This window comes from Rhinopithecus roxellana, chromosome 7 (genome assembly GCF_007565055.1).
Source record: "Rhinopithecus roxellana isolate Shanxi Qingling chromosome 7, ASM756505v1, whole genome shotgun sequence".
NCBI lineage: Eukaryota > Metazoa > Chordata > Mammalia > Primates > Cercopithecidae > Rhinopithecus > Rhinopithecus roxellana.
This window is the reverse complement of record NC_044555.1, coordinates 25,466,444-25,490,429: the sequence shown is the minus strand read 5'-3', so window position 1 is coordinate 25,490,429 and position 23,986 is coordinate 25,466,444. Positions and strand designations below refer to the sequence as shown.

General features: G+C 45.3%; 1 protein-coding gene across 1 annotated transcript; it reads right to left on the bottom strand.

Moving 5' to 3' along the window:
* Positions 1-4,999: 4,999 nt before the first annotated feature.
* Positions 5,000-8,161, bottom strand: LOC115898753 (rho-related GTP-binding protein RhoG-like). The gene is given in 2 exon segments (XM_030934585.1): positions 5,000-5,606; positions 8,079-8,161. Coding segments are annotated over 2 exon segments (690 nt in total).
* Positions 8,162-23,986: the final 15,825 nt, after the last annotated feature.

Here is a 23,986-nt window from a genome sequence, read left to right as displayed (position 1 = left end):
AGGATCCTCAGTTCTTTCAGGATGGACTAAATTACTGGTATCATTGCTTATGAAAGTGTGTTGGCCAGGCGCGGTGGCTCATGCCTGTAACCTCAGCACTTTGGGAGGTTGAAGCTGGCAGATCACTTGAGGTCAGGAGTTCAAGACCAGCCTGGACAACATGGTGAGACCCCATCTCTACTAAAAACACAAAAATTAGCCAGGTGTTTTTATGGCTAATACCTGTAATCCCAGCTACTTGGGAGGCTGAGACACGAGAATCACTTGAACCCAAGAGGCAGAGGTTGCAGTGAGCTGAGATCACACCACTACACTCCAGCCTGGGTGACAGAATGAGACTGTGTCTTAAATATTAATACATAAATAATAAAAATGAACTTTCCTAATAACTCAGGACCTACCCATCTAGGAATAAACCATCCTAGCCATGAGAGAACAGACAAAACCTGGAACCAGAGACTCATTTTCTTCTAAAGTGCTTTCTCCAGAAGATTTTTAAAAATAAAAAGGAGGGAAATGTGAAAGGAAAATAGCTTGGGTCCCCAAAATCACTAAGTTAAAGGGAAAAGTCAAACTGGGAACTGCTTAGAGCAAACCTGCCTCTCTTTCTATTCAAAGTCATCCCTCTGCTCACTGAGATATATGCATATCTGATTGCTGCCTTTGGAGAGGCTAATCAGAAACAAAAGAATACAACCATTTGTCTCTTATTTACCTGTGACCTGAAAGCACCCCCCCTGCTTGGAGATGTCCCGCCTTTCCAGACTGAACCAATGTTCATCTGACATATGTTCATTGATGTCTCATTTCTCCTAAAATGCATAAAACCAAACTGCTCTGACCACCTTGGGCACATGTTTTCAGGACTTCCAGAGGCTGTGTCACGGGCTCACATCCTCAATCTTGGCAAAATAAAACTTTGTAAATTAACTGAGACTTGCCTCAAATTTTCAGGGTTCACATGTCCAACCTGGACTCGCCACAGCCATTAGACAACCAATGGTGTCAACAGTGAAGAGCTATCCAAAGTTAAGGGTACAGTGATGAAAGAAAAGCAAAAAAAAAAAAAAAAAGAAAAAAACAACAAACACTTTAGCCCATAGTGAGGGAAAAGGGAAACCAGAAGAAAAGGAAGGAGAATAGGAAGCTTATGTAACCTTTTATCTTCTATCAGTACTTGATATCTGCTTGACTTTCAGGTTCCAGATTCTCCAAGAGTAGGCTTGACAGATTTATCAAATAAAAACACAATTAAATTTGAATTTCAGATAAACAATAATGTTTTAGTGTATGTTCCAAATATTGTATGGTATATACACTGAAAAATTTCTGTTGAAAAAAATACAGAGTTTGGGGATTTAGAAAAATTATGGGAAATTATCTATTTATTTGAAGTTCAAATTTAACAGGGCATTGTGTATTTTATCTGTCAGCCCTGTCCAGGAGGCTGTGCTGACCAAACCTTGTCAAAGAACAAGAGGGAGGCTACCACAGAACAAAGCACAGACACTTTACCCACTGCAGGGGGTAGGGACCATGCAATCCCTTAGCTTCATTTCCCAAACTCTCAAAAACCCAATGCTATTTGGCAGGGAGCATGCGTGCACAGTGGAGTTATCAACCACTGTGTTGATAGTGGTTGTTCCTAGTGCTGTTCCGAGCAGGGAAGGACAGGAAGCAAGCATGACAGCCTGTGTAGACTCAAGCTAAACCCAGACACGAGGGCAGAAGAGAAGTCTCAGAAAAAGCACAGAACTCCAACAATGACTGGCAGGACAGTATTTTATTTGTTTGTTTTATTTAGGGGGTTAACTTACTGTTTTTCTCCTTTTTCTTTTAATAGAGATGGGGGTCTCCCTATGTTGCCTAGGCTGCTCTGGAACTCCTGGCCTCAAGCAATCCTCCTGCCTCGGCCTTGTGAGTAGCTGGGATTACAGGAGTGAGCAACTGCACCCTGTTGGAGGTTAACCTTGAGTGGTCTGTCCTTAAAGCTGAAAGTGAGAGGGGCCACAGGGAAGACTCAGACACAAGCTTTTTTTCAGAGGGATTGGTAATTCCACATCACAAGGCCCATAGTGCTATCAGAATGTGATAGCAGATCTCACTGTCAGATCCCACCTCCAGTGCACTATCATGACTAAGGGCCAGACCCATCTCCTGAAGCAGAGGAACAAATAAGACTATGCTGATAAACATTTGTCTCAAAGACATGAAGAGGAAAACACCAAAAGAACAAGACTACATGATGCTTTTTGGTTTTACAGCCTCTTCCTTGGAAATTCCTAGTTCCCATTAACCCAGCTTCTTTGAAATGGTGTCGGCCAGGCGCGGTGGCTCACGCCTATAATCCCAACACTTTGGGAGGCTGAGGTGGGTGGATCACGAGGTCATGAGTTCAAGACCAGCCTAGCCAAGATGGTGAAACCCCGTTTCTACTAAAAATACAAAAATTTGCTCGGCGCAGTGGCAGGTGCCTGTAATCCTAGCTGCTTAGGAGTCTGAGGCAGAGAATTGCTTGAACCCAGGAGGCGGAGATTGCAGTGAGCCGAGATTACACCACTGCACTCCAGCCTGGGCGACAGAGCGAGACCCCATCTGAAAAGAAAAAAAAAAAATGGTGTCACCAGACATATTAATAGGTGTTGCATGGGACCAAAAAAAAAATTCGGTGGTGAAATAAGTTTGAGAAATGTTTCATACGTCATATTAACTTATAAAGTCTTGCCATTAAAGAACCTGTTCAGTTTTATTTATTTATTTGTTCATTTTTGAGACAGAGTCTCCCTTTGTCACCCAGGCTGGAGTACAGTGGTACAAACCCAGCTCACAAGCAGTCTTGACCTCCCAGGCCCAAGTGATCCTCCCACGTCAGCCCCTCAAGTAGCTGGGACTACAGGTGCACACCACCACACCCGGCTAATATTCACATATTTTGTAGAGACGGTTTTGCCATGTTGCCCGGGTTGGTCTCAAACTCCTGAGCTCAAGCCATCTACATGCTTTGGCATCCCGAAGTGCTGGGATTATAGGCATGAGCAACCATGCTCACCCCTATTTTAAATTGCTGGTTCTTGAACCTATTTGATGACAGAACCGTTTTTTCCTTTTTTTTTTTTTTTTTTTTTTTTAATCCCAGTAGGAAGAACAGAGTTCTGTTCTTCTGACAGAACTCTTTTAAGGAACATCTATTACCATCTCACAGAACTTTAAAAAATGCTCCTAAACCATTTTTGTGAAAATGTCTCATCTCAAGAATGGGAGTAACATGTCAACATTGGGAACACCCAGGAATCACACAAATATGGTTTTTTTGTTTTGTTTTGTTTTGTTTTTGAGACGGAGTCTTGCTCTGTCACCCAGGCTGGGGTGCAGTGGCGTGATCTCGGCTCACTGCAAGCTCCGCCTCCCAGATTCATGCCATTCTCCTGCCTCAGCCTCAGGAGTAGCTGGGACTACAGGCAGCCGCCACCACACCCGGCTAATTTTTTGTATTTTTTAGTAGAGACAGGGTTTCACCATGTTAGGACAGTCTCCATCTCCTCACCTTGTGATCTGCCCGCCTCGGCCTCCCAAAGTGCTGGGGTTACACGCGTGAGCCACCGCGCCCGGCCCATAATATGGTTTTCAAAAATTAGTTGGCCAGGCACGGTAGCTCACACCTGTAATCCCAGCACTTTGGGAGGCCAAGATGGGAGGATCACTTGAGCTCAGGAGTTCAAGACCAGCCCTGGTGACATGGTGAAACACCATCTCTACAAGAATACAAAAATTAACCAGACATGGTGACATGCACTCATGGTCCCAGCTACTTGGGGGGCTGAGGCAAGAGGATCCCTTGAGCCTGGGATGTCGAGATGGCAGTGAGGCATGTTCATGCCACTGCCACTGCAGTCCAGCCTCCATGGATGACAAAGCAAGACCTGTTGCAATACCCCCCCCTCCCAAAAAAAAGCAACCTCGTATAAGAAAGTTTAAAGCAATGATTTAAAAACTGAATAACCAGCCGGGCATGGTGGCTCACACCTATAATCCCAGCACTTTGGGAGGCAGAAGCAGGCAGATCACCTGAAGTCAGGAGTTTGAGACCAGCCTGGCCAACATGGTGAGACTCCGTCTCTACTAAGAATACAAAAATTAGCCAGGTGTGGTAGTGTGTGCCTATGGTCACAGCTACTCAGGAGGCTGAGGCAGAAGGCAGGAGAATTGCTTGAAACTTAGGAGGTGGAGGTTGCAGTGAGCCAAGATCGCGCCACTGCACTCCAGCCTGGGTGACAGTGAGATTCTCAAAAAAATAATAAAAATAGGCCGGGCATGGTGGCTTACACCTGTAATCCCAGCACTTTGGGAGGCTGAGGTGAGTGGATCATCTGAGGTCAGGAGTTCGAGACTAGCCTGGCCAACATGGTGAAACCCTGTCTCTACTAAAAATATGAAAGAATTAACCGGGCATGGTGGCAGGCGCCTGTAATCCCAGCTACTCGGGAGGCTGAGGCAGGAGAATTGCTGGAACCTGGGAGGCGGAGATTGCAGTGAGCCGAGATCGTATCATTGCACTCCAGCCTGGGTGACAAGAAAGAAACTCCATCTCAAAAAATATTAACAACAATAATAATAATAAACAAATAAAAACCGGATAACCTTGTCCTTCTGTGAGGCACTTGCTTAGTGGTAAATACAGCAAGGAAAGCTCCAATTAGATTTAAAAGCAGACAAGCAAAAGTCTACAATGAACAGTCGTAAGCTGCTCTGCTTATCATTACCTGGCCAGGAGAGAAAAGAACAGCACTGAGTGGCACCTCCTCTTACCACTTCGATGGGGAGACACACACACACCCCTTCCTCCAAAAGGTCAGACCAAACTTCAAAGCAGCCATGCACAAATAAGTCTGTCTTCATTCCTCCAAAAGCTCAATATCCTGCAGTCTAGGGTTTCTAGAAGATAAATGGCTCATGCTGGCACTCTTTAACTGCTGACAAAGGAATATCACCCTTGTACTTCTTAGGTGCAGTCCCCAGGTAGGTATAAGAGGATGCATTTTTTGGTGTTCTTTGTAGCAGAGTAAAGCAGAGCCCAGACAGCTTCTAAAAATACCTCCTGCACCCCATCCTGCATCAGGGCCGAATATTTCAGATACTTCACAGCCCCCAACTGCTTAGCCAGGGAAGTGCCTTGCTGGGGAGTCATGGGCACTAGGCTCTGCTCCTTCAGCTTCTTCACTGTCTCAAGGTCACTCCACAGGTCCCTCTTGGTGCCTACCAGCAGAACAGGCACATTGGGGCAATGATGGGAGACCTCTGGGTGCCACTTATGCCTCACATTGGCATAAGAGGATGGGTTCCCAGTGGAAAAACAAATAACAAAGATACTGGTCTGGGGTTAGGAGAGTGTTCACAGTCAGTCATACTCCTGTTGGCCAGCAGTGTCCCACGTGTTCAGGCTGACGATTTGCCCATCCACAGATGTTTGGACGCTATAGTTGTCAAAGACAGTGGGGATATACTGCTCAGGAAAGGCATTTGTTGTGTAACTGATGAGGAGGCAGGTTTTACCTATAGCCTCATCTCCTACAACCACACATGATTGTGTGCATTCTTCCCTTGTAGTCCTATGTACAAGAGAGAAAGAATATTCAGAGATACTTGGTTAATGTAGGGAGCTATTCTAAACATTTCTCTCTGAGGAGAAGATGAGGAGGATAAGATGCCCCCCACACTCTCTATACCCTTAATGCTATAAAAGAGTCAGCTGCAAAGGATTGTATAGGTCAAGAGTTCTTACCCTGGAGTCTCTGGACTACTGGAGGATGGGCTTCAGTAGGTCCTAGCAGCCTCTTCTGAAGTTGTGTACAATACTATGTATGTGTGCATAATTGAATTTTTCTGGAAAGAAGATCCAGAGCTGTCACCAGCATCCCACAAAAGGCTTTTTAATCTTTTGGTGAGCTCAAAAAGATTAAAAACCATTCATACACACAGGTATTTGTGTTACACTGTTGTCATAAGGTCTGGATCTACTGTATCAAAGGTGCTAAAATATTATGGGTTCTCAATAAATGGTTAGTAATTGTTTAAAATTATCATAGAAGGTTTCCAGGGTTGAATCAAGAAACATGGCTCTCACTCTGGGTCTCTGGCTATAGAGCAGCAGAGGAACCTCCATTCCTGAAAAACAGAGACATCACAATACTGGAGAGAAAGGCAGACAAAGTCACACTCAGCTAGAGAAATGGTTAAGAGGGCTGGGCGCGGTGGCTCACGCCTGTATTCCCAGCACTTTAGGAGGCCGAGGCGAGTAGATCACTTGTGGTCAGGAGTTCGAGGCCAACCTGGCCAACATGGCAAAACCCCATCTCTACTAAAAATAGAAAAATTAGCTAGATATGGTGGCACACATCTGTAATTCTAGCTACTCGGGAGGCTGAGGCAGGAGAATCACTTGAGCCCGGGGGGCAGAGGTTGCATTGAGCCGAGGTCATGCCATTGCATTCCAGCCTGGGCAACAGAGCAAGACTCTTATCTCAAAAAAAAAGAAAAAGAGAAATGGTTAAGAGTCTAGTCTCCGAGGTCAGGAGGCAAAACCCAGTTCTCCCTCTAATCTTTGTGAACTTGTCGTTTGTTTTTTGTTTTTTGTTCTGTTTTTTTTTTTTTTTGGCGGAGGCTTGCTCTGTCACCCAGGCTGGAGTGTGCAGTGGTGCATCTCAGCTCACTGCAATCTGTGCCTCCTGGGTTCAAACGATTTTTGTGCCTCAGCCTCCCGAGTAGCTGGGATTACAGGCGTGCACCACCACACCCAGCTAATTTTTGCGTTTTTAGTAGAGACAGGGTTTCACCATGTTGACCAGGCTGGTCTTGAACTCCTGGCCTCAAGTGATCCACCCGCCTCTGCCTCTCAAAGTGCTGGGATTACAGGCGTGAGCCACAGCACCCGGCCAGAGAAAATTTTTAACCTGAGGGTTAAATGAAAGTTGGCATGCGTAGTACTTATTAGTCCCTCTCACATAGACAGTACTCATTAAGTGATAGAAGCTACTATGTCTTCTTAATAATTCTACTATTCTACTACTGGAGAAGGCAAAAATTCTGTAATATGGTTAAAAACCAGGGGTCTCATCCCCTTCAACCTTATGTGAGTAAAACTACAGGTCTTAATGCCACCACACTCATCCATTTCTTCATGAATCAGTATTTGATAAATGATATAGCAGAGATGCTCTCCAAGAAGCTTGTTTATTATGAGTTCCTATATTTATACCCTCACATTAATACCCCATCAATGCCTTGCCCTCAATTTAGGTCCCGAAGTACTCCACTTTCTGTAGGTTCTTAACTACTGCCCTAATTTCAGACCTAATTCTTATAGCAGTACCTTCTTGAAGTGTCAGAGCACAGAGGAAAGGGCATTAAATAATCATACATATTTGGTTACAGAAAAATAATTGAGAATGAATTTATTTCTCACCTTAAGGATTTTGGGAAATAGATACATCCCCCATCCTGTTGTCTCATTAGCTAAGGTCTACATTAGGCCCATATCATAAGCAAAAACAAAATAAACACAACACTTCATTTTGGTCAGAATAAAGACAAGTGAGCTGGGCGTGGTGGCTCATGCCTGTAATCCCAGCATTTTGGGAGGCTGAGGTGGGAAGGTTGCTTGAGCTCAGAAGTTTGAGGCCAGCCTGGGCAACATAGTGAGACTTTGTCTCACTAAAAATAAAAAAAATTAGCCAGGCATGGTGGCATGTACCTGTAGTCCCAGCTACTTGGGATGCTGAGGTGGGAGGATTCCTTGAGCCTGGGAGATCGAGGCTGCAGTGAGCTATGATCACACCACTGGACTCCAGCCTGGGTGACAGATAGAGACCCTGTCTCAAAAAGAAAAAAGAAAAAGAAAAAAGAAAAGTGGCTTTCAGAGTGTGTTTTCCACAAGCCCACTAGGGGTTGCTCTCTGCCCACTCAGAGCCAATTCTGAGTGGTGAGGCCTCCCACCTAGAAGTCGTCTTTAGCACAGGTTCCACAGCTGAAATAAGTCCAGAGCATAATTTAACTCTGGTGGGAAACCACCCCAGGGTATTCACTGACCATCAGCCCGTTCTTTTTCCATCCAGGAATAGGCATAAGGATCAAACACACAAGGTCGATACAAAAGGGGCACAGCCATCACCACCTTCCTCGAGAATAGCCTTCTTTGACTTTCCTGATCTGGATAAATTTATTTCCCCTCTGAATTCGTACAACAATTATTGTCTGTGCAACTCATTTTCCCAGCTTCCTCTAGGTATCATCCAGTGTCCAACACCTCTGCTCAAAGTGACTGCTTTCAGAACAGCAGTGCAACTTAGGCAGTTGCTGAACCGGAGTAAAACTCTTGGAGACAGGCTGGGCACGGTGGCTCACGCCTTTAATCCCAGCACTTTGGGAAGCTGAGGAGGGCAGATCGCTTGGAAGTCAGGAGTTCAAGACCAGCCTGGCCAACACTCCAACCTGAGCGACAGAGCGAGACCCTGTCTCAAATAAATAAATAAAACAAATAAATCGAGATATTTAGGTATGCTTAAAGGATTGGAAACTGGGAGGGGCCTGTAACTGTAGAGACAGCACCCAAGAAGGCCCCTGAGTTAGTCATTCACTCCTGACCCTGACCCTGGTATTACAATGTCTTAAAAGTCTTCCAACCTCATCTACTAAAGCAGTGGTGTCCGTATCTTTTGGCTTTCCTCCACATTGGAAGAAGAATTGTCTTGGGCCACACATAAAATACACTAATGATGCTGATGTGCAAAAAAAAAAAAAAAAAAATTGCAAAAAAAATATTGTTTTAAGAGAGTTTACAAAATTTATGTTGGGCCACGGGTTGGACAAGCTTGTCCTAAAGCATCCTTCTCCACATATACAGTCTGCCTGGCAGTCAACTGTCTCCTGGGCTAGACACACAATATGAAAGTCCTAACAACAGTCAAGACAAGAGTCCAGCTCAAAATGGTACTGTTTCTAACACATTCTCCATGTTTCAACCGTCTTCCCACAAGTCTGAGTTTACATTCACTTGAAATGACTCTCTCTTTCTGAAACCCAAATAATTCAATAGAAGACCCCCATTTTTAATCTACTGTACTTTCTGCAACTTAGTTTATCTACTGACTTATTTGGTTCAAGCCAGGTTAAAAGAGACTCTAGGACACTCCAAGATGAAGCAAGCCACTTGAACCCTCCCTAGCCCTGAGCCAGAGGAGACTATCTTGCACTTGGAAATTTAAATGAAGGACAGGCAAGCCTAGTGATCCATCAAGTTACACCACAAGCCTGTTTGACACTTCACACACATCCATCTCCACCAAGGGTAGTTGATTTTGGGGCTTCACATGGACATGTGAGGCTGGGACAGAGAGGCACCCTCCATCGGATTCACATACAGGAAAGCTGGCTCAATCTCCCCGACATACACACACCTCACTCCATCCTCAAATCCCTTCCATCCAGGGAGTGGCTCATAAGACAACGTTCTCTAAAACAACCTCCCGGGGGATGGGGAGACTCGGGGAGAAAAGATCGGAGTTAGGGATCGGCTCGGGTGTTCTCAATCCCATCGTTCACGGTCCGATAGTTCTCCAGAGTTGCTCGAACGCCAGAGCCTCCCGGGCGTCTTGCATTGGGCTGGGCAGGTTCCGCGAACTCGGCGCCACATCCGGGTAGCGTCCAAGTCCCACGCCACTCGACGCCTGAGACCTCCTGGGAAGTGAAGTTCTAGGGACAGCCTCACTGTAAGTCACAGGCTTCTACACTACATCTTCAGGTAATCCAGGACTACTTAGATCGCGACCTCAGTACGAGTTACTTAGCCCAGGGGTCCCCAAACCTCACCTTTCCCTTGGCAAAGTGAGACCACCCCGTGTTCCCCAGATCCCCAAGTCCTATTTTCTCCTCTAAACTAATATTAACATAAAGAGACAGGGACACGAGAAAGTATTTGAGAAAATGAAATAAAATAAAATAAAAGGAAGTAAAGACAATGAGGTAAAAAAAATTGGCCGGGCGCGGTGGCTAACGCCTGTAATCCCAGCACTTTGGGAGGCCGAGGTGGCGATGGGGGAAGGAGGAGGGGATCAACTGAGGTCAGGAGTTCGAGACCAGTCGGACCAACATGATGAAACCCCGTCTCTACTAAAAATACAAAAATTAGCCGGGTGTGGTGGCGTGCGCCTATAATCCCAGCTGCTGGAGAGACTGAGGCAGGAGAATCGCTTGAATTCCGGAGACCGAGATTGCAGTGAGCCGAGATTATGACATTGCACTCCAGCTTGGGCGACGAGAGCGAAACTCCATCTCAAAAAAAAAAAAAAAAAAAAAAAAAAAAAAAAAAAAAATGCCGGGTGCGGTGGCTCACGCCTGTAATCCCAACACTTTGGGAGACAGAGGCGCAATCACCTGAGGTCAGGAGTTCGAGACCAGCCTGACCAACATGGTGAAACCCCGTCTGTACTAAAAATGCAAAATTAGCCGGGCATGGTGGCTCACGCCTGTAATCCCAGCTACTCGGGAGACTGAGGCACACGAATCGCTTGAACTTGCAATGAGCCAAGATCATGCCATTGCACTCCAGCTTGGGCAACAAGAACGAAACTCTGTCTCAACAAACAAACCAAAAAAAATTTTTTTAATAAAATAATTCTTTTTTTTTTTTTTTTTTTTGAGACGGAGTCTTGCTCTGTCGCCCAGGCTGGAGTGCAGTGGCCTGATCTTGGCTCACTGGAAGCTCCGCCTCCCGGGTTTACGCCATTCTCCTGCCTCAGCCTCCCCAGTAGCTGGGACTACAGGCGCCCACCACCTCGCCCGGCTAGTTTTTTTGTATTTTTTTAGTAGAGACGGGGTTTCACCGTGTTAGCCAGGATGGTCTCGATCTCCTGACCTCATGATCCGCCCGTCTCGGCCTCCCAAAGTGCTGGGATTACAGGCTTGAGCCACCGCGCCCGGCCTTAATAAAATAATTTTTTAAAAATAAACAAAAGCACAAACCGGGTGTGGTGGTGCCCGCCTGTAGTCCCAGCTACTCTGGAGGCTGAGTGGGAGAGGATCACTTGAGCCCAGGAGTTCAAGTCCAGCCTAGGCAACACAGCGAGATCCCAGTCTCCAAAACAAATATAATCTTAAAAAAAAAAAAAAAAAAGACAATGAGGTAGTGCGAGAATTACAGTTCCTTTCTTTTTTTTTTTGAAACGGAGTCTCGCTCTGTCGCCCAGGCTGGAGTGCAGTGGCCGGATCTCAGCTCACTGCAAGCTCCACTTCTTGGGTTCACGCCATTCTCCTGCCTCAGCCTCCCGAGTAGCTGGGACTACAGGCGCCCGCCACCTCGCCCGGCTAGTTTTTTGTATTTTTTAGTAGAGACGGGGTTTCACCGTGTTAGCCAGGATGGTCTCGATCTCCTGACCTCGAGATCCACCCGTCTCGGCCTCCCAAAGTGCTGGGATTACAGGCTTGAGCCACTGCGCCCGGCCTACAGTTCCTTTCTATCAGTATATATTAGTTTGAATTTCCAAGAGTTTTATATAAATGGAATCATACAGCTTTACTGAAATATAAATTCACACACCATTTAAAATTTACAATTCAATGGTTTTTGGTATATTACATTTTTAATTTTTATTTATTGTTTTTATAATTCTAAAATAAATTTTAAATTATTGATTAATTTTATTTTTTTATTCATTTATTTTTTGAGACAGAATCTCACTCTGTCCCCAGGCTGCAGTGCAGTGGCGCGACCACGGCTCACCCCAGCCTCCACCTCCTGGGCCCAGGTGATCCTCCCACCACAGCCTCTCCACTACAGACGAGTGCCACCACGCCTAGCTAATTTTTGTATTTTTTGTAGAGACAGGGTTTCACCATGTTGCCCAGGCTGGTCTCGAACTCCTGGGCTCAAGCGATCTGCCCACCTCAGCCTCCCAAAGTGTTGAAATTATGCATGCGGCCTGTGCCTTTGCTGTTTTGTTTTGTTATGTTTTGTTTTGTTTTGTTTTGAGACAGAGTCTCGCTCTGTCATCCAGGCTGGAGTACAGTGGCACGATCTCGGCTCACTGCAGCCTCCACCTCCCGGGTTCAAGCAATTCTCCTGCCTCAGCCTCCTAAGTAGCTGGGACTACAGGCACGTGCCACCACACCTGGCTAATGTTTGTATTTTTAGTAGAGAGGGGGCTTCACCATGTTGGCCAGGTTGGTCTCAAACTCCTGACCTCAGGTGATCTGCCCTTCTCGGCCTCCCAAAGTGCTGGGATTACAGGCATGAGCCACCACGCCCAGCCTGTGTCTTTGTATGTAAAGAGCATTTCTTGTATGCAGAACAAAGGTTGGGTCTAGCTTTTCTTTTCTTTTTTTTTTCTTTTTTTTTTTGAGACGCAGCTTTGCTATTTTTGCCCAGACTGGAGTGCAATGTCACAATCTCGGCTCACCACAACCTCCATCTCCCAGGTTCAAGCGATTCTCCTGCCTCAGCCTCCCGAGTAGCTGGGATTACAGGCATGTGCCACCACGCCTGGCTAATTTTGTATTTTTAGTAGCGATGTAGTTTCTCCATGTTGGTCAGGCTGGTCTTGAACTCCCGACCTCAGGTGATCTGCCCACCTCGGCCTCCCAAAGTTCTGGGATTACAGGCATGAGCCACCGTGCCCGGACTTTTTTTTTTTTTTTTTTTGAAACAGGGTCTCACTCTGTCACCAAGGCTGGAGTGCAGTGACATGATCTCAGCTCACTGTAGTCTCAACCTACTGGGCTCAAGCAATCCTCCCACCTCAGCCACCTGAGTAGTAGCTAGGACTACAGGCAGGCACCACCACACCCGGCTAGTTTTTTGTTTTTTTGTTTTGAGACGGAGTCTTGCTCTGCCATCCAGGCTGGAGTGCAATGGCATGATCTCAGCTCACCACAACCTCCGCCTCCCGGGTTCAAGCGATTCTCCTGCCTCAGCCTCCCGAGTAGCTGGGATCACAGGCGTGTGCCACCACACCCAGCTAATTTTTGTATTTTTAGTAGAGACAGGGTTTCATCATGTTGGTCAGGCTGGTCTTGAACTCCTGACCTCGGGATCTGCCCACCTCGGCCTCCCAAAGTGCTGGGAATACATGCGTGAGCCACCGCGCCCGGCCACCCATCTAGTTTTACTTTTTGCAGAGACAGGTCTCTGTGTTGCCCAGGCTGGTCTTGAACTCCTGGGCTCAAGCAATCCACCTGCCTTCGGCTCCCAAAGTGCTGAAATTATAGGTGTGAGCCACTGTACCTGGCAGGTCTTGCTTTTCTACCCAATCTGATCACCTCTGCCCTGTAATTAGGGTGTTAAGAACATCTAAGTTTAATATGATTGTTAATACAATTAGATTTGGGTCATGCCGGGCGCGGTGGCTCAAGCCTGTAATCCCAGCACTTTGGGAGGCCGAGACGGGCGGATCACGAGGTCAGGAGATCGAGACCATCCTGGCTAACACGGTGAAACCCCGTCTCTACTAAAAAATACAAAAAACTAGCCGGGCGAGGTGGTGGCGCCTGTAGTCCCAGCTACTCGGGAGGCTGAGGCAGGAGAATGGCGGGAACCCGGGAGGCGGAGGTTGCAGTGAGCTGAGATCCGGCCACTGCACTCCAGCCTGGGTGACAGGGCAAGACTCCGTCTCAAAAAAAAAAAAAAAAAAAAAAAAAAAAAAAAATTAGATTTGGGTCTATCATCTTGTTTTTATTCATCCTATCTCTTTGTTCTCTTTTTCCTTTTTCTGACTTATTTTGGATTAGTCAATATTACTTTTATTCCATTATATCTCCTTTACTGAGTTATTAGCTATTCCTCCTTGTTTTATTTTAGTGGTTGCTTAAAGGTTTATAGCGACATCTTTAACCTATCACCATCTACCTTCAAATATTATACCATTTCACAGAGAGTGTAAGAGCCTTATATTAATAGGCCAGGCGCGGTTGCTCACGCCTGTAATCCCAGCACATTGGTAGGCTGAGGCAGGCAGATCATTTGAGGTCAGGAGTGCGAGACCAGCCTGACCAACATGGTGAAACCCCGTCTCTACTAAAAATACAAAAATTAGCCAGACATGGTGGCGCATGCCTGTAATCCCAGCTACTCAGGAGGCTGAGGCGGAAGAATTGCTTGAGCCTGGGAGGCAGAGGCTGCAGTGAGCCGAGATCATGCCACTGCTCTCCAGCCTAGGCTACAGAGCAAGACTCCGTCTCAAAGAATAAAAAGAGAAAAAGAAAAAGAAAGTATGGCCCAACCACGGGAAAAACAGAATTTGACAGAAACCATCCCAGAGGAGGCCCAGAAATTAGAATTACTAGTCAAAGACATTAATCACCTGTCTTAAATATGTTCAGTGAGCTAAAGGAAACCATGTACAAAAAAAGTAAATCAGGCCGGGCGCGGTGGCCCAAGCCTGTAATCCCAGCACTTTGGGAGGCCAAGACGGGCGGATCACGAGGTCAGGAGATCAAGACCATCCTGGCTAACACGGTGAAACCCCGTCTCTACTAAAAAATACAAAAAACTAGCCGGGTGAGGTGGCGGCGCCTGTAGTCCCAGCTACTCGGGAGGCTGAGGCAGGAGAATAGCATAAACCCGGGAGGCGGAGCTTGCAGTGAGCTGAGATCTGGTCACGGCACTCCAGCCCGGGCGACAGAGCGAGACTCCGTCTCAAAAAAAAAAAAAAAAAAAAAAAAAAAAAAGAAAATCAGTGAAATAATGTATGAAAAAATGAGAATAGGCCGGGCGCGGTGGCTCAAGCCTGTAATCCCAGCACTCTGGGAGGCCAAGGCAGGCGGATCACGAGGGCAGGAGATCGAGACCATCCTGGCTAACACGGTGAAACCCCGTCTCTACTAAAAATACAAAAAATTAGCCGGGCGTGGTGGCGGGCGCCTGTAGTCCCAGCTACTGGGAGGCTGAGGCGGGAGAATGGCATGAACCCGGGAGGCGGAGCTTGCAGTGAGCCAAGATCGCGCCACTGCACTCCATCCAGCCTGGGCGACACAGCGAGACTCCGTCTCAAAAAAAAAGAAAAAATGAGAATATTGATAAAGAGAAATTACAGCAGGCATAAGAAAGGATTGCAGACTTGAAGTTGGGTCAATTGAAATCATCTATTTGAAAGATCTGGGCAAAAGAATGAAGAAAAATAAACAGAACCTGAAAGACCTATAGGACATCATCAGACATAACAACATACGCATTTTAGGAGTATCAAAAGGAGAAGAGAGAAAGAAAAAGGCAGAAATATATATACAAATATTTATTTATATGTATAGAAATATATATATACAGGCCGGGCGCGGTGGCTCACGCCTGTAATCCCAGCACTTTGGGAGGCCAAGTTGGGTGGATCACAAGGTCAGGAGTTCAAGACCAGCCTGGCCAAGATGGTGAAACCCCCGTCTCTACTAAAAATACAAAAAATTAGCCAGGCACAGTGGCAGGCACCTGTAATCTCAGCTACTTGGGAGGCTGAGGCAGTAGAATCATTTGAACTCGGAGGGCGAAGGTTGCAGTGAGCCGAGATCATGCCACTGCACTCCAGCCTGGGCAATAGAGTGAGACTCCATCTCAAAAAAAAAAAAAAATATATATATATATATATATACACACACACACACACACACACACATATTTAGTTATATCTAAAATTATATATACGTATATAGTTTCAAAAGAAGGTAAGTATATGTATATAGGTATACAGTTTCAAAAGAAGTAAGGTATATGTATATAGTTTTAGAGACAGGGTCTCACTCTGTCATCCAGGCTGGAGTGCGGTGGTGCGATCATAGCTCACTGCAGCCTTGAACTCCGTGGCTCAAGTGATCCTCCTGCCTCAACCTCCTGACTAGGAGGTACTACAGGCATATGCCACCATATCTAATTTTTAAATTATTATTATTTTTTTTGAGATGGAGTTTCGCTCTTGTTGCCCAGGCTGGAGTGCAATGGCGTGATCTTGGCTCACTGCAACCTCCGCTTCCCGGGTTCAAGCAATTCTCCTACCTCAGCCTCCTGAGTAGCTGGGACTACAGGCACCCACCACTACGCCCTGCTAATTTTGTTTTATATTTTTAATAGAGACGGGGTTTCACCATGTTGGCCAGGCTGGTCGAGAACTCCTGACCTCAGGTGATCCACCTGCCTTGGCTTCCCAAAGTGCTGTGATTACAGGCATGAGCCACCATGCCTGGTCATAATTTTGAATTTTTTTGTAGGGATGGGGCCTTACCATGTTGGCCAGGCTGGTCTTGAACTCCTGACCTCAAACAATCCTCCTGCACTGGCCTCCCAAAGTGTTGAGATTATAGGCATGAACCACCACACCTAGCCAGAAAAAATACTCGAAGAAATAATGGCCAAAAACTTCTCAAATCTGAGAAAAGACATGAATATACATGTTCAACAGTTAAACTCCAAGCAGGATAAATTCAAAGAGATCCACATCAGCACTCCCAAAGTGCTGAGATTATGAGTGTGAGCCACTAGGTCGGAAATAACCACTAAGAAAAAAACTTAACATACAGAGTAGGAAAGAGGAAGGGAATCAAAATTGTACACCACCAAAAAAATCAACTAAATTTTTTAAAAGGCAGTAATGGAAGAACTGAGGAACAAAACCCATACAAGACATAAAGAAACAAATAGATAAATGGCAAAAGTAAATCCCTCTTTATCAGTATTCACATTACATATAAATGGATTAAACTCTCCTAGTAAAAGGCAGAAATTAGCAGGTTAGATTTTTTTTTTTTTTTTTTTTTGAGACGAGTCTTGCTCTGTCGCCCAGGCTGGAGTGCAGTGGCCAGATCTCAGCTCACTGCAAGCTCCGCCTCCCGGGTTTACGCCATTCTCTCGCCTCAGCCTCCCAAGTAGCTGGGACTACAGGCGCCCGCCATCTCGCCCTGCTAATTTTTTGTATTTTTTTAGTAGAGACGGGGTTTCACCGTGTTAGCCAGGATGGTCTCGATCTCCTGACCTCGTGATCCGCCCGTCTCGGCCTCCCAAAGTGCTGGGATTACAGGCTTGAGCCACCGTGCCCGGTGCAGGTTAGATTTTTTAAAAGATCCATTTATATGCTGTCCATAAGAGTCTCATGTTAGATATAAGGACACAAAGAGATTGAAAGTAAAAAGATTGGGAAAGATACTGCATGCAAATAGTAACCAAGAGAGCTGTGGTGACTGTATTATTGTCAGACAAAACAGGCTTTACACCAAAAAAGGTTAGACAGAGGACATTAAATACTGATAAAAGGTTTATACAGCAAGAAGATATAGGCCGGGTGTGGTGGCTCACGCCTGTAATCCCAGCACTTTGGGAGGCCGAGGCGGGTGGATCACAAGGTCAGGAGATCGAGACCATCCTGGCTAACACGGTGAAACCCCGTCTCTACTAAAAATACAAAAAATTAGCCGGGCGTGGTGGCGGGCGCCTGTAGTCCCAGCTACTTGGGAGGCTGAGGCAGGAGAATGGCATGATCCCAGGAGGCAGAGCTTGCAGTGAGCGGAGATCATGCCACTGCACTCCAGCCTGGGTGAAAGAGCGAGACTCCATCTCAAAAAAAAAAAAAAGAAGATATAACAATGATAAACATATATACACCTGTCTTAGTCCATTTTGAGTTGCTATAACAGAATACTCAAGACTGAGTAATTTATAAACAAAAAAAGTATTTAGCTCTCAGTTTTGTAGACTGGGAAGTTTAAGGGCATGGCCCTGGCTTCTGGCAAGGGGTTTCATGCTACATCATAACATGGCAGAGAAGGTCAAAGTGGAAACAGACACTTGTGAACAAACAAAACTTGAGGGACAGCCCGACTTTATAACAACCCATCTTCATGGAAATTGATCCATTCCTGCAAGAACTAATCCAGTCTCACCAGAGCAGGAACTCACTCACTACCATAAGAACAACACTAAGCCATTCAAGAGAGATCTCCATCTCCCTCCATGAGCCATACACTACGCCCCACCTCCCAACATGGTCACACTGAGGATCAAATTTCAACATGAGTGTTAGTGGGGACCAAATCATAGCAGCACCTAATAACAGAGTTCCAAAATATGTAAGCCAAAAATTGACAGAATTGAAGGGGAAAAATACTTCTACAATAATAGTTGGAGACCTCAATACCCCACTTTCAATAATGGCCAATACAACCAGACAAAGGATCAATGTAGAAATGGAAGATTTGAACAAAACTACAAACCAATTAGACCTAACAGACATACACAGAACACTCCACCTAACAATAGCAGAATACAAATTCTTCACAAGTACACATGGAACATTTTGAGGAAAGACCATATGTTAGGCCACAAAACAAGCCTCAGTAAATTGAAACAGATTGAAATAATCTTTTGTGATCTGATCACAATGAAATGAAACTAGAAAGCAACATAATTAAAACTGGAAAATGCACAAGTGTGTGGAAATTAAACAACACATTCTAAAACAACCAGTGGGGAATAGAAGAAATCACAAGTGAAATAAGAAAATACTTTTGAGACAAATTAAAATGAAAACACAAAATACTAAAACTTATGGGATGCAGTGAAAGCAGTGGGAAGAAGGAAATCTGTAGTTGTAAATACATACATTATAAAAGAAATATCTTGGCCAGGTGCAGTGGCTCATGCCTCTAATCCCAGCACTTTGGGGGGCTGAGGTGGGCAGATCACTTGAGGTCAGGAGTTTGAGACCAGCCTGGCCAACATGATGAAACCCCGTCTCTATTAAAAATACAAAAAATTAGCTGGATGTGGTGGTGAGTGCCTGTAATCCTAGCTACTTGGGAGGCTGAGGCAGGAGAATCCCTTGAACCAGGGAGGCAGAAGTTGCAATGAACCGAGATTATGCGAGTGCATTCCAGCCTCGGCGACAGAGCGACACTCCATCTCAAAGAAAAAAAAGTCTCCAATTAATAACCTAAATATATACTTTAAGAAATAAGAAAAAAAGAGCAACCTTTGGGAAACTGAGGCAGGAGGACTGCTTGAGTCCAGGAGTTCAAGACCAGCTTGGGCAACAGAGTAAGACCCTGTCTGTTAGAAAAAGAAAGAAAAGAGAAAAGAAAAAGAAAAAAAGAGAGAAGATCCAAATAATTAAAATCAGAAATGAAGATGGGAACATTATTACCAAACCGCCTTTTCCCATTTCATAGCCTACGCCTTAAGATTAAAGTGTTTAAAAACCCAGAGGGAGGGATTGAAACCGCCTTTGCAAAATTATGCCTGAGACAATGAAAGAGATCTAACTTAACTGACTCCATCTTGCTTCTAACCTCCAAGCTGTCCTTGTTCATTCCTGGGCGTAGGCTGAACTAACTTTGGGAGAAACTTAGTTTACAGTTTAAACAAAGGTGGTAACAGTCCTTTCCCAAAGCAGACCTCCTTCTTGCCTGGGGACTAGATTGCCTTTGTAGGACTAACATTAGCCACAAGATTAGAAATTACAGTTAGGCTGGGCGCGGTGGCTCAAGCCTGTAATCCCAGCACTTTGGGAGGCCGAGACGGGCGGATCACGAGGTCAGGAGATCAAGACCATCCTGGCTAACACGGTGAAACCCCGTCTCTATTAAAAAAACACAAAAAACTAGCCGGGTGCGGTGACGGGCGCCTGTAGTCCCAGCAACTCGGGAGGCTGAGGCAGGAGAATGGCTTAAACCCAGGAGGCGGAGCTTGCAGTGAGCTGAGGTCCAGCCACTGCACTCCAGCCTGGGCGACAGAGCAAGACTCCGTCTCAAAAAAAAAAAAAAAAAAAACCCTGCTCCCAGGATGCTCTGGGAGACTGATTTGAGTGATAATAATTAACTCCGGTCTCCTCCGCAGCCGGCTCTGTAAGAATTACTCTTTCTCTATTGCAATCCCCTTGTCTTGATAAATCGTCTCTGTCTAGGCAGCAAGGTAAACCCCTTGGGCAGTTACAATTGTAAAGAACTGTAAAGTAGGCAGGGTGTGGTGTCTCACACCTATAATCTCAACACTTTGGGAGGCCAATATGGGCAGATCACTTGAGGTCAGGAGTTCGAGACCAGCCTGGCCAACATGGTGAAACCCTGTCTCTACTAAAAATACAAAAATTAGCCAGGCATGGTGGTGTGTGTCAGTAATCCCAGCTACTCAGGAGGCTGAGGCAGGAGAATTGCTTTAACCCAGGAGGCAGAAGTTGTAGTGAGCCGAGATTGCCCCACTGCACTCCAGCCTGGGCGACAGTGTGAGACTGTAGCTCAAAAATAAAATAAAATAAAATAACTGTAAAGTATTATAACAGAATACTCTCAATTGTATACCAACAAATTGTATAACCTAGATGAAATGTGTAAATTCCTAAAAACACATAATCTATCAAGACCAACTCATAAAGAACTAGAAATCCTGAAAAGATCTATAATTAGTAAGGAGACTGAATCAGTAATAAAAAACCTCCCAACAAAGAAAAGCCCAGGATCATATTGATTCACTGGTGAACTCTATCAAAAATTTAACGAAGAATTAATACTAATCAATTTTTTTTCTTTTTTTTCTTTTCTTTTCTTTTTTTTTGAGACAGAGTCTCACTGTGTCGCACAGGCTGGAGTGCAGTGGCACAACTTGGCTCACTGCAAGCTCCGCCTTCTGGGTTCACGCCATTCTCCTGCCTCAGCCTCCAGAGTGGCTGGGACTACAGGCACCCGCCACCACGCCTCGCTAATTTTTTCTATTTTTTAGTAGAGATGGGGTTTCACCATGTTAGCCAGGATGGTCTTGATCTCCTGACCTCGTGATCCACCCGCCTCGGCCTTCCAAAGTGCTGGGATTACAGGCGTGAGCCACCGTGCCTGGCCTTTTTTTTTTCTTTTTACTGAGACAGAGTCTTGCTCTGTCACCCAGGTTGGAGTGCAGTGGTGAGATCTTGGCTCACTGCAACCTCCACCTCGTGGATTCAAGCAGTTCTCCTGCCTCAGCCACTCAAGTAGCTGGAATTACAGGTGTGCACCACCTCACCTAGCTAATTTTTCTATTTTTAGTAGAGACGGGTTTCACCACGTTGGCCAGGCTGGTCTCGAATTCTATTTTTTTTTTTTGAGACAGAGTCTCGCTCTGTTGCCCAGGCTGGAGTGCAGTGGCACAATCTTGGCTCACTGCAAGCTCCGCCTCCCAGGTTCATGCCATCCTCCTGCCTCAGCCTCCCGAGTGGCTGGGACTACAGGCGCCCGCCACCACCCCCGGCTAATTTTTTGTATTTTTAGTAGAGACGGGGTTTCATTGTGTTAGCCGGGATGGTCTTGATCTTGAACTCTTTTTTTTTTTTTTTTTTTTTGAGACGGAGTCTCGCTCTGTCGCCCAGGCTGGAGTGCAGTGGTGCGATCTCGGCTCACTGCAAGCTCCACCTCCCGGGTTTACGCCATTCTCCTGCCTCAGCCTCCCGGGTAGCTGGGACTACAGGCGCCCACCACCTTGCCCGGCTAGTTTTTTGTATTTTTTTTAGTAGAGACGGGGTTTCACCATGTTCGCCAGGATGGTCTTGATCTCCTGACCTCGTGATCTGCCCATCTCGGCCTCCCAAAGTGCTGGGATTACAGGCTTGAGCCACCGTGCCTGGCGGATCTCGAACTCTTGACTGTGTGATCCACCTGCCTCGGCCTCCCAAAGTGCTGGGATTACAGGTGTGAGCCACAGTGCCTGGCCAAGAATTAACACTAATCTTTCTGATAGTCTTCTGAAAATTTGAAAAAGAAAGAACACTTCCTAGCTCATTCTATGAGGTCAGCATCACATTGATACCAAAGCCAGAGAAAGATACTATGTGAAAAGAAAACTACAGACCAATATCCTTTATGAATACTGATGCAAAAACCTTAACAAAATGCTGGCAAACCAAATTCAGCAGTATATTAAAAGGTAATAGACTATAACCAACTGGGATTTATTCCTAGAATGCAAGAATGGTTAAACACAGGAAAATCAATCAATGAATATAACTACATTAATAGAATCAAGGAAAAAAACCACATGATCATCTCAGTTGATACAGGAAAAGTATTTGACAAAATCCAACATCCTGTCATGATAAAAGGCAAACAGTAAACGAGGAATAGAAGAGAACTTCCTCAACATGATAAAAAGGCCCTATATGAAAAACCCATATGTAACATCATACACAATGGTGAAAGATTGAAAGCTTTCTTCATAAGGTAAGATACTGCGTTCACCACTTATTTTTTTTCTTTTTTTGAGATGGAGTTTTGCTCTTGTTGCCCAGGCTGGAGAGCAATGGTGTGATCTTGGCTCACTGCAACCTCTGTCTCCCAGGTTCAAGCAATTCTCCTGCCTCAGCCTCCTGAGTAGTTGGGATTACAGGCATGCACCACCATGCCCAGCTAATTTCATATTTTTAATGGAGACAGGGTTTCTCCATGTTGGTCAGGCTAGTCTTGAACTCCCGACCTCAGGTGATCTGCCCGCCTCGGCCTCCCAAAGTGCTGGGATTACAGACGTGAGCCACCGCATCCAGCTACCTTCACCACTCCTATTAAACATAGTAGCGGAAGTTTTAGCCAGTAATTAAGCAAGAAAAAGAAATAAAAGGCAACTAGATTGGAAAGGGAGAAGTAAGATTGTCTCTTTTCACAGATGACATGATGGTATATATGTACAAAACCCTAAAAATGACACAAAAAATGATTATAGCTAATAAGTGAATTCAGTGAAGCTGTAGTATACAAAATCAACACACAAAAATTAATTTCTATACACTAGCAATGAAAACTACAAAACATTGCTGAGTGAAATTAAAGAAGACACAAATAAATGGAAAGATATCCTGTCTTCATAGATTGGAAGATACTATGTGATGAATTACCCCTCATATGGTTATGATAAAAATACTCTTCTGGTCCAGGCGCGGTGGCTTATGCCTGTAATCCAGCACTTTGGGAGGCCGAGGCAGGCAGATCACCTGAGGTCAGGAATTCAAGAACAGCCTGGACAACATGGTGAAACCCTGTCTCGACAAAAATACAAAAATTAGCCAGGCATGATGGTAAGTGCCTGTAATTCCAGGTATTCAGGAGGCTGAGGAATTTTTTTTTTTTTTTTTTTTTTTTTTTTTTGAGACTGAGTCTCGCTCTGTCGCCCATACTGGAGTGTAGCGGTGTAATCTCAGCCACCCCGCCTGTAATTGTGCCATTGCACTCCATCTTGGGCGACAGAGCAAGACTTAGTCTCAAAAAACCAAAAAAAAACCTCTTCAAAATGATATACAGATTCAATACAATCCATATCAAAATCCCAATGGAATTTTTGACAGAAATAGAAAACCCACCTTCAAATTCATGTGGAATCGGCCAGACACGGTGGCTCACACCTGTAATCCCAGCGCTTTGGGAGGCCTAAGCGGGACGATCACAAGGTTAGGAGTTTGAGATCAGCCTGACCAACATGGGGAAACCCTGTCTGTACTAAAAATAAAAAAATAAAAAAAAAAATTAGCCAGGCATGGTGGCCAGTGCCTGTAATCCCAGCTACTTAGGAGGCTGAGGCAGGAGAATCACTTGAACACCAAAGCCAGAGTTGCAGTGATCTGAGATCACACCACTACACTCCAGCATGGGCAACAGAGCGAGACTCAGTCTCAAAAAAAAAATCATGTAGAATCTGAAGGGACTTCAAATATCTAAAATAGTCTTTAAAAAGAAGAAAAACAAGTTGGAGGATTTACACTTCAAGATTTGAAAACGTACTACAAGGCCGGGCGCGGTGGCTCACGCCTGAAATCCCAGCGCTTTGGGAGGCTGAGGTGGGTGGATCATGAGGTCAGGAGATCGAGACCATCCTGGCTAACACAGTGAAACCCCGTCTCTACTAAAAATACAAAAAAATTAGCCAGGCATGGTGGCGGGCGCCTATAGTCCCAGCTACTCTGGAGGCTGAGGCGGGAGAATGGCGTGAACGCGGGAGTCAGAGCTTGCAGTGAGCCGAGAT